The sequence below is a fragment of the Nuphar pumila genome, chromosome 15, assembly GCF_984573655.1.
Source record: "Nuphar pumila chromosome 15, dmNupPumi1.hap1.1, whole genome shotgun sequence".
Classification (NCBI taxonomy): domain Eukaryota; kingdom Viridiplantae; phylum Streptophyta; class Magnoliopsida; order Nymphaeales; family Nymphaeaceae; genus Nuphar; species Nuphar pumila.
This window is the reverse complement of record NC_143263.1, coordinates 8,426,600-8,438,589: the sequence shown is the minus strand read 5'-3', so window position 1 is coordinate 8,438,589 and position 11,990 is coordinate 8,426,600. Positions and strand designations below refer to the sequence as shown.

Genomic DNA, 11,990 nt, shown 5'->3' with positions numbered 1-11,990 from the left:
CATAACTCCAACATTTATATTTGAAATTATTTAAGAAATACAATATTTAAAATATACATATACACAACTATATATATATATTTTTTCCTTCAACCTTCCATAATTTCAACATTCATATTTGAACTTAAAAACTATAAATATTAGAAAAAAATCATGAATTCACATGTTAGATAATGTCAGCTAACATAAAAATAAAATAAAAATTATTTTAAATATTTACAAAAAAGTTTTATAGTTCATGAAATAAAAAAATGATGACATCTCATAACCTGAAGTTTTATAGTTCAAAATAACACATTAATTGTAACTACTAATAAGAAGGTATATAAGGTAGACGTGTTGCCAGACACTTATCGAGAGTACTATACTGCTTGAAGATCTTTCTAAGCTTGCACTTGAAGTTTTTTCAACTTTTTCATATTTTTTTAACACCCATGCTTTCATAATCTCAAAAATGCCAAACTTTTTCTACAATAATAATATATGTATATTACCTATAGTTAAATGAATAAAAGTCAAAATTCAAAAAAATTACATTTAATATATAAAAAAATATACATACTAGCACTAAAGTCCAAACATCCTCCTTGTAAAAATCTGATAATGCATGCTAGGAAAAAATGTAAAGGTGTGTGGTCAAGATTTTGTATGATTGTTCTTATAAAGATACTTAGGTATTGTGCCTCCGTCGTATGAGTTGACTATACATATTAATGTCAACCTTATGCTTTTGTCCCTACATTGATGCTTCTAATGATACACGTCAATGAAGTATTTGTTGAAAAATTAACAATAAGTTAACAACATTTATGACAATTAGCATTTAAAAGAAGTAGACATTCAATAATATATTACAAAAATATGGATATCACAATAAACTGCAAACATATCATCAAATAAATGAAAACCTACCACTATCATGTAGACATTCTTATATGAGTGTGTCAATTGATTTTTTCATGTTTATTTCAAGGATATCTGTCTTGACCCAATATATATGAACATTGCCAATTGATCTTTTAATGTGTGTTAGCATGCATTCACTAAATAAATTACATAATTAAGAATTAAAATATAAAATTCTTAAAATATAAAGCATATATGAGAAAAAAATTAGATTTAACATGCATTAACTTTATAAATTATAAAATTAGCAATTAAAATATAAAACCCTTAAAATCTAAATCATATTTAAAAATAAAATAAGATTTAGCATGCATTCACCAAATAAAATACAAAATTAGCAATCAAAATGAAAAACTCTTAAAATCTAAATCATGAAAAAATTAGATTAAGCATGCTTTTACTAAATAAAATTCTAAATTAGAAATTAAAATACAAAACCCAAAAATCCAAAAATTATAAAAAATAAAAAAATACCTTATCGATGGTGGCAGGTAGTAGAAGCGAGCACCCGAGGTGACGATGGCGGCCTGTGAACACAAAGTGAGAGAGAGAAGGAGAGATAGAAAGAAAAATAGAGAGAGAGGGAGATGCAGGCAACAATGGTCACTAGTGAACATAGAGAAAATGAGAGAGAGGGGGGAGAGAGAGAGTACAAAGAGTGATAGAGAGAAGCATCAGTTGACCGTGGTAGTGGTGGATATTGATGGTGGCAGTGAACACAAAGAGTGACATTGAGATAGGGAGCGTGTTCGAGGGAATATTCCAAAAGTCAAATTAAAAACAAACCTTCAATGAAAATGACCATATTATCAATAAAAATAATGCATTTTATTAAAAACCCCATAATTTGAGATATTCTTTCTCTATCCAAAATCACAAATAGCTAGCATTAAAATATCCTTTTTACCCTTCATATGTGCGAAACTGATGAAGTTCGCACCATATATCGATCCACTTCTCGGGTGTCATATACGCTCACTTAAAATGAAGTCCACATATTTTTTTTTGCGAACTTCATAAAGTTCACATAAAATTATATGCAAACTTCCTGTTAAACTTAAACAAATTGAAAAAATCTTCATATAATTAATGCCGACTTGAAAAGTTCTCATATGTTTTATGCAGACTTGAGGAAGTCCGCATAAAATATATAAGGACTTGACAAAGTCTTCATAAAATATGTGTGGACTTCCTTAAGTCCACATAAAATATATGTGGACTTTTTCAAATCTGCATAAAATATATGATGACTTCCTCATTTTGTTCAAGTTTAACAGAAAGTTCGCATATAATTTTATACGAACTTTGTGAAGCGCCAAAAAAAAAAATGTGCCAACCTCATTTTAAGGAGCAGAGCAATATATTGCATGAACTTCGTTAGTTTTGCATATACAAAGGATAAAAGAGGCATTTTAACATTGATTATTTGTGATTTTGGACATGAGAAGAATATAAAAACCTATAGGGTTTTTAGAGAAACACGTCAAATTACCTATACAATACAGTCATTTTTTATTTTTTTACTAGTGCACTGTTTATGTGCGCCAGAAAAAACTATTCTTTATTGACGCAAGAAGTAGATGCATTAGTAAAAATATATTTTTTGACACACTTCCTTTGTGTGCCAAGAAAAATTTATTATACTGACGCTACCCTATCTTTGGTTACAATATAACTTACTTTTTCACTAGGACTAAATATAATTGCATCAATGTAAATGACACTTTATTGGTGCGCTAATAAAGATGTTATTTCTTGTAGTGATTATTACATTCTAGCATATATTATGATGTGTAGAAGGCCAAGGTGCATGCAAGTTGAGGCCAACAACGATTCACATTAGTGAGGTTTCCTGAAAATTAGAGACTCATTAAAAGAGGAGCTATGATACCACCTTCTTAAAGAGTACTTATCAGGTTAGAGCAATATCTGACAAGTTACTGTCCGAGGTCACCTTGATGCTCTTTATTCATGCGATAAACAACATTAAGAAAACCATGATTGGACTCAATTCTTATATTGGTTCCATATTTTTTTTAAAAAAAATGACCCAACTGTCTTTGCAAAATGACACATTTTTTGAAATGCCTAGCTATTTGACAAAATCTCTGCATGTCCAAATTTTTGATTTTTGACATTTTTAGAATATTTTGGCCCTTTCACAAATATAATATGACATTCACAACTCATAATTGTGAATGTCCCCAAAATATGTGAATCCCCTTTTACTAAAAAACACAAACAAAGGACATTTGCAAATAGAGTACAATCTTCACAACTCATGATTGTGAATGTCCCTGAAATATGGGGACCTCTAACTAAAATAGAGGATATGAGTGTCCCCAAAATTTGTAAACCTCTTTTTACTAAAATTACATTAAGGGACACATACATGAGAAGGTTTGCAAATATAAAAAAATTTAGTTTAAGGAGATTAACACATTTTGGGGACCTTCTCAACTTATGGTTGCAAATGTCTCCAAAATGTGTGAACTTTTGTTTACTAAAATCACAAAAGTGGCACAAGCATGAGGAAGTTCACACATTTTGGGGACTTTGTACTATATTTGCGACTGTCCTTTTGCCTGTGCCCCTTATGTGATTTTAGTAAAAGGTGGTTCACACATTTTGGGGACATTCACAGTCATGAGTTGTGAAGGTTGTACTCTATTTGTGAATGTCAATATTTTGATTAGAGGTTCACATATTTTAAGGACATTCACAACAATGAATTGGGAATGTTTTCTATTTATGTTTTTTATTTTATTATTTTAGTAAAAGAAGATCCATACATGTTCACAACCATGAGTTGCAAAAATAGTACTCTATTTGTGAATGCTCTTTATTTGTGTTTTTTTTTCAAATTTTTTAGTAAAAAGAGTTTCACACATGCTGGGAACATTCACAATTATGAGTTGCGACCATCATGTTATATTTGTGGAATAACAAAAATGTCCTAAAAATTTGAGAATCAAATTTTTAAACAGAATGTATTTTGGCAAATTGTGAAGCTTTTTCGAGTTTGCAAAATGAATGAATGAAAACACCCAGTCCAACCATGGCATTTTGGATGTCATTTATTGCATGGATAAACAACATCAGGTGGCCTTGACGGGTTACAATCATAGGTCACTCTGACCTTCGTACACACTCCTCTTTAAATGGCGATATATTATCATAAAATTTGATTTTTTTTTTGGGATAGTCCAAGAGAAAAACCTCCCATCACTGACCGTACATTTTTCTAAAAGCAAGGTGGGGTTAGGTAGACCATTGGGATTTGAACTTGCAATGTCCCAACACAAAGTGATATGCACTACAGACAAGCGAGCCCCCATTGGTATCATTGACCATACATTGGCTAGTCTCCGGTTGGTAAAACCCTTGAAGTCCTCCCTACCCACCGGGAAGTACACCCAATTTCAACCTCTGTGATAAATATCAGAGATTTATAAAATTCTCATGAGAAATTGCCTAAAAGTTTAAAATGGCAATTTCTCACTAGATTTTCAAACCGTGACAAATATCACGATATTTACGATTTTAGCAGATATTTATCGTTAAAACCCTCAAGTTTTTTATTTTTAAATGTGTTTTATTTATATTTTCTTATAACATTAATTTTTATATTTTTTAATTTGTTTTTTATTGCTGAGATTTTGCAGAAAAAATGCAAGATCTATGAAAAATTTTAAAATCTCCCAAGTTTTTGATTCTCAAGATTTTACCATTTTTGACTTTTGTCACTGCCACCTTGTGGCAAGGGCCGCCACCCAAGGGTTCGAACTTGTGACATCCCGTCAACTTGGTAACATCCACAAGTCTCCCCAAACGAGGGAGCCATTGTGGGCATCATAGAAAATGATTGATAATCGAAATGTGTAATTTTTCAAGACGTTTACCTTTATCTAAATAACAATTGCTGTTCAGCCCCTGTGGTTGGCCCAGTTGATCAGGGCGAGCATTAGGATGTTTTGAGGCCTCAAATTATACGAGTTCAATTCTCCTTGTGGTCAAACTTGCGAGAGGAATGGAGCAACATTGTGAGACGAATTCACCCACTCAAGATTATCACTAAAAGGATGACGCAAATTAGCACTTGATCCTAAGTTTCTTGGAAAAAATAAAAAATATTCAAGGGATAGCATTTGCTACCCTCATGGTAAGGAAGGAACCCCAGATGGAACACATAGGGAGAACATTTTTTTTACTGAATCTGACCTTTTGGATGTGTTCAGTGAAAATAATAGGAATCGAGCCTTGAATCATAGTTTTTTAAGTAAAAATATGTATTTTTGAAGTTTGAAAATTTGGTACAGGCCTTTAATTTTTCAACCCTCATATATATACACCTAGAAAAACATGATCCAAAAGTCAGTCTCTACTTAATATGTATGGTGGGTCAATACGTCAAAAAACTGAAAAAAATATTTTACCTTTTGAATAACGAGGTTCCTAACCTTGGGGTAGCAAACATTACGACCATATTCAATTACCATGGAACAGATTCGGTTAAAAAATCTATGAAACCCTCTTTTTCGTTCTGACCCACGTGGATGCATGAGTCTTGGGCTCATGACGGAAACTCTCCATTGACACCATCAATTATTTGAGAGCAGATCCACACAAATCACGAAAAGTGCTGCCTAAAAAATTGAGGGGATCGGGCCCTATATAATTGCAAACTTAGCATGTTGATGGTGCCATGTAATTACATACTTTTAAGGCATAGATTTACAACAATCTCACGAGAATATCACGAGAAATTGCTTGAAAGTTTAAAACGGCAAATTCTTGTGAGATTTTCAAAATATTGCGAGATTTATGAAAAAAACATAAATACCACAATTTAAACATGATATTTTACGTTTTAAACAGCTATTTATCATGAAAAAATGCTGTATTTTTATTTTTAATTAATTTTATTAATATTCTCTTATAAAAATAAGTTTTGTATTTTTTTAATTAATTTTTTTATTGACAAGATTTTGCCAAAAAAATGCAAGATTTATAAAATTTTTTCAATTTCTCATGAATTTTTAAAAAACAAAATTTTGCCGATAAAAACGTTTGTCACTATGTTTTAAGGTAAGCTTGGTTGTGTTTTTGAAAAGTGAAAATACCAAATTTACTTTCAGTTCTGTACCAACTTTCTATGAAACTTATTTTTAAGATTCTATGCCAAAAAGTTTTGTATGGTTGCTTTTGGGTAGATTCGTTTTAGCTTTCTAAAGTGTATTAGAAAGTGAATCTCATGTGATCCACCAAATCATAAGAGCCGTTCGTAGTGAATCCCGTGTCTTTTTTCCGGCCATGTGGGACTCACATTAGGACCAAGTTCGAGCTGAGCTGACCTGCCAACCTGCAGATAGGCTCTTCACCCCCATAGGGCACTAGGTGAGGCTTTGCTCATGGTGTCAACTCACTCTCAACTCTTTTATAAATTGGCTTGTTTTGTGAGGGTGGTATCTTTCCAATCCAAACCGAGGAGAAGAAAGGGCAATCCAACGGACGGCTGCCCTTCTTCAACGTAACCCGTAATTGGGGTCCTGCGAAAAACCTCACTGTGCGTTGCTCCACCTCTTTTTTACCAATTTGTGGCAGATTCTGCTTCACTCTCCTCAGGAAAGAAACAAAGACCATCCAAAGCCTACTTCTTCATATGGTGTCATCGACTCAAAGCGTCTGTTAACTTGAGTAAGACCAGTTTTCCATCTTCAGTATCAGCAATCCTTGGTTTACATGTTTTAGTGAAGTTCTCCTTTCAATTCTGGGAGTTTTGCTTGTTTTATTATTTTTCCGATTCAACCAAGTCTGGGAATAAGCAGATATAGAATACCCACTTGAGATTTTTGATGGGTACTCTCTTGAGAACTCACAGCAGGCTTGAATTGTTGGGCACCTTTCATGGGGCCTCTGAAAAACATGCTCACTGCTCATACAAGGCTCAATCCCCTGGTTGTAGATTTGGGTCTAGGGGGTACCATCAGAATTTTCAAAGAAAGATTGGTGTTTGTAGGGCTAAAACTGCCCTCCTAGACCTTGTCCCGGATGCCAAGAAGGAGAATTTGGAGTTTGAGCTTCCCTTGTATGACCCGTCTAAGAAGACTGTTGTGATGGATTTGGTGGTTGTTGGTGGTGGCCCAGCTGGCCTTGCTGTAGCTCAGCAGGTCTCAGAGGCAGGCCTTTCTGTTTGCTCAATTGACCCATCCCCCAGATTGATTTGGCCTAACAACTATGGTGTGTGGGTTGATGAGTTTGAGGCCATGGACCTTCTTGACTGCCTTGATACTACCTGGGTAGGTGCTGTCATGTACGTTGACGATCAAACCAAGAAGGATTTGGATAGGCCTTATGGTAGGGTCAATAGGAAGCTGTTAAAATCAAAGATGATGCAGAAATGTATACTGAATGGGGTCCAATTCTACCAAGCCAAGGTTATTAAGGTGATTCATGAGGATTCTACATCTTTGCTTATTTGTAACGATGGCGTTACGATCCAAGCGAAGGTTGTACTTGATGCCACCGGGTTCTCGAGGTGTCTGGTTCAATATGATAAGCCTTATAACCCTGGGTATCAAGTGGCTTATGGAGTTTTGGCAGAGGTCGAAGAACATCCGTTTGATGTGAATAAGATGGTTTTCATGGATTGGAGGGATTCACATCTTAAGGGCAATCCGGTCTTGAAAGAGAAGAATTCTAGAATCCCAACGTTTCTGTATGCAATGCCATTCTCTTCTAATAGGATATTCTTGGAGGAGACTTCTCTGGTTGCCAGACCAGGTCTTGCAATGGAAGATATACATGAAAGAATGGAAGCTAGGTTGAAGCATTTGGGTATAAGGGTGAAGAGCATAGAAGAGGATGAGAGGTGTGTTATTCCCATGGGAGGGCCGTTACCTGTTCTTCCTCAAAGAGTTGTTGGAATAGGTGGGACAGCAGGTATGGTGCACCCATCAACTGGTTACATGGTAGCAAGAACGCTCGCAGCTGCTCCCATTATTGCGAGTTCTATTGTTCGTTATCTTGATTATTTGCAAGGAGCTTCTGGAGATGAATTGTCTGCTAAAATATGGAAGGACTTATGGCCAATAGAAAGGAGAAGGCAAAGAGAGTTCTTTTGCTTTGGTATGGATGTTTTGCTGAAGCTCGATTTGCAAGGGACTAGAAGGTTTTTCAATGCATTTTTTGATCTTGAGCCACACTATTGGCATGGCTTCTTATCTTCCAGGTTGTTTCTTCCTGAGCTTTTGTTTTTTAGCCTCTCACTGTTTTCACATGCTTCCAATAGTTCCAGGCTAGAGATCATGGCAAAGGGTACTCTCCCTTTGATAAGTATGATAAATAACTTGTTACAAGATAGTGACTTCAATGAATAAGATTCATTGACCCTATGTTTAAATAATGGCTATGTATTTGTCTGAAATGTCTTTCTTCAGCACCTTCATCATCTGGTGCAATTCACACGCCTTCTGGGTTGTGAACCAAAGAATAAAATTGTCTCTCTTTCTTATCTTGGAATGTGTCACTCTGTATACAAGAATTGTTGTAAGCCTATGTGTTCCTGTTATCAGATGAAGTTTTTAGTTTTTGACTACTTTTCATTGGTTACAACAAGGCTTTTGGACGCTATTCCTTGCCAGATTTGTATCAGGGAATTGCAACAATGATGTCAGTTTATATGATTTAAAGTCACATAACCATTTTTTGCTTCATGATTGCAGTGACTTTGCAAGTTAATCTAATTCTTTTTGGATGGATCTATTAGTTAGAGAGAGAATGAGTTAGAGTTGCAAACAAAAAACATAACTGGTCTCTAGATGGCATAATCCTAATCTAGGATGGTAATTCTAGTATCCCAATCATTGGTTATCTGCATTTTATATGGAAATAAAGTATTTAAATATCTCTTGGCCATGGTGATTAAATGATATGTTTAATCTGAATTATAAAAAGGATGGCATGCTTAACCAAATTCAGGTATCGACTGACATAGTTGTCAAAAGCTGTGCCTAGGCGGGCTAGGCGCAGGGCCACCACCTAGGCTTATGGATGTAGGCGGTAGGACCTTGTTTTTCGATCTAGGCTATCCCCACTTAGGCTGCAGGGACATGGTTGCTATTTTTTTTAATTTTTTTATCTCCTTTTCTTTCTTTTTCTTCTTCTTTCTCCTGTCCCCAAAGCTTTCTTTTTTTTGTTCTCTCTTTTTGCTTTTTTTACCTTCTTTTTCTTTCTTCTTCTTCTTCCTTTCACCCCTCCGGCTTCTCTTTTTCTTCCTCTTCCTCTTCTTGCTTTTTCTCCTTTTCTTTTTCTTTTTTCCCCTTCTTATTTTTTCTTCTTCCTCATCTCACCCCTCTACTCTCTTCTTCTTCTTTTTTTTCTTTTTTCTCCCTTTTAATCTTTTATAGTTTTTTGTTGTTGTTTACATGTATGCATGTGTTTTTGACACACACATATAAAATCTGTTTTTTCAGTTATATATATAAAGTTAATTTAACATTAAACTACTTGTGTTTAACATTAGATGGATTCAACCTTATTAAAATAATTAAAATACCCTTAAAAAAAACATTTTTAAAAATACATGACTACTTTTTGAGGTCAATAAGGTAACTTTGATAGATTCATAAAGTTACTTTTTTGAAAAAGGTGTTTGACTTTTCAATTTTCTCCAAGTTCAAAAGACCTATAATGCCTATAAAGTAAGCATGCATTTTAAAAAATACCATTCTTTGAATAGTTTTTTAGTCATTTTAACAAGGTTGAATCCATCTAATGTTAAACACAACTAATTTAATGTTAGATTAACCCATATATATGAGAACGAGGTTCATTATCCTCTTTTTCTTTACATCACCATTACGACCCTCCAAATCATGGTTTAAAACTCGTCGAGTTGACCCGGTAACTCGGTTGACTCGGCCCGGATTGCCCAGTCACCAGGTCAAAAACTAGGTGTGACCCGACTTTAACAAAACTCGACTGAGTCATGAGACTCGACCGAGTCATGGGCGAGTCATGCATATATATATATATAATATTTTATGTAAAAATGTGAACATATCATGAAATTTTAGTACAATGTCAATCGATGTTTTTTTTATTTCTTTAAAATATACATATGAGCATAAAGTTGTTTAATCAATTACATGTTCTCCATTCAACAACAATCATAAACACATCCAACAGTTAAGATCAAGTATAAAACATCTAAAAACTATGATTTTTGGAGGGCTCTAATAGTGACCTAACGAAACAGGGGCAGGTATGATGTATGTATATAGAGTAATCGGATGGTGTGCCCCAAGTTTTGGTGTATGCTCAATATTATGTAATTTCATGATTTTTTACATGTTACATTGAATTACACACTTCATCCATAGTTACAATCATATGTTTGTTACTAAATTTAACTAGTTATTGTAAATTTTTTCCTTTAGCATGCATTTTATATGGAAGTAAATGATTTAGATATTATCTGAATGGGCATGGTTATTGAATCTCTCATTGCATTAATAATGTAACATGATTGGAGTATTTCATTGTTGCTTGTTAGTAATTCATAGGAGGTATTCACAATGAAAGGAATTTGGTATGGTGTTAACTCATTAAGGTACTTGTCACATTTTATGGGAATAGACCTGTAATTTTCCTTTCTACCTTGATCCTGGGTCTCTTGTCCTCTTGGACTGTCTCTATTTTGTTTCATTTTAGCAGTTCTAGGAAATCATGGAAAATTATGAATTATAAATATGATAAATAACTGGCTGCAAGATGGTGATTGGGGATTTACTTACATCATGATTCTGTCATGGCCATTCAATTTATGATGAAGATTTCACCATCAAAGCAGCCATTTTTTGTTCAGTATGATGAAGATTTTGACAAGGTATGGCATGATACCACTTTGTAAATCCTTCCTCAAAATTCTGTTTTAGTGGCAAAACTAGGTGAAGGAAACATCTTCCAATGAGACAAAATACCGTACTAATCAACAAGCTAGAGATGACCAGTGGCTTGAGCAGGGAGTCTAGGTAACATTGTTTATAGTCACTTTTACTTCTATTATGCTTTATTTCATATGTTTGGTTGATTTGTATAGCAAAGAAAAGTTTCTGAGTCAAATTGTGAGGTGACCAGCTCCATGTTTGCTCTGATATCTTGAATCTAGTTGTTTTCATGCTTTAGCAACATCAAGCCAGCTTCCACTGGCAGAACAAATATTTGATAGCAAAACATGGCTCCTAGCATTCAATAGTTCTAATTCAAGGGATGCTGTGTAACAATTTCTGCAACCTAGATGCTCACGTGGCCCTACATGAGCCCATGTTGATGCTGTGGGACAGTGGCATCTTTTTCATCATCATAGATCATGTCTCCCTTGCCAAGCAGACGGACCATGCAGGCACAGTGATGCATATTTGGTTCTACAAAGCAGTCTTTGGCCATTAATTAATAGTAAACCTTATTCGCTTAATCCCTCATGTCCACAAGCAGCAATCCTCTGTTGAATCTTTTCAAAAGTCATGGTCTCTCTGCAATGAGCATGTTGTTTGAAGCCATAAATCATGCATCCATACAACAATGTTCTTTTTGGCAATGCTTGATTTTTTTATTCCTGAAATAGTAATTCTTGAAAATACACAGTAAGCTTTTTCCATGCTTCCACATTTAGCTCACATGGTGAAGCCCCTATAAAGAGTGTATGTATAACCCTTCCAAGAATCATTGAGTGGATCTGGTTGCCGTCAATTAGAGCAGCTAAGTTTTCAACATGCACTAAAAGCAGCTGAGAGCATAATTTTGGTAGCAGCCCTAGCTTTTGAGCTATGGCGAACAATATTACAGCCTCATTCAGATCATTATGCACGTGTAGTTATCATTGAACTCCAAGTAACATTGCTTTGGTCAGGCATACCATCCAATACAAGATACAAGTTGTATTTTCCATATACATCAGTCAATATAGTACTCACAATTTTCATTTGAATCAATTGCAGTTCTGATCACATAAGCATGCAACCGTCTGCACTCTACATATACCATCTTTGCATCACATGGACAGTATACTAAGTGTAAACTCA

General features: G+C 34.5%; 1 protein-coding gene across 1 annotated transcript; it reads left to right on the top strand.

The window, feature by feature from the left end:
• The first annotated feature begins 6,396 nt into the window (after positions 1–6,396).
• On the top strand, positions 6,397–8,501 carry LOC149814378 (lycopene beta cyclase, chloroplastic/chromoplastic-like). The gene has a single exon (XM_089989548.1). The coding sequence runs from the start codon at positions 6,762–6,764 to the stop codon at positions 8,283–8,285; it is 1,524 nt and encodes a 507-aa protein (XP_089845674.1). The 5' UTR covers positions 6,397–6,761; the 3' UTR covers positions 8,286–8,501.
• The last annotated feature ends 3,489 nt before the right edge of the window (positions 8,502–11,990 follow it).

Excerpts from the sequence above, each read along its gene's own strand:
- LOC149814378 (XM_089989548.1), top strand. The coding sequence starts at position 6,762 with ATGGGTACTCTCTTGAGAACTCACAGCAGGCTTGAATTGTTGGGCACC.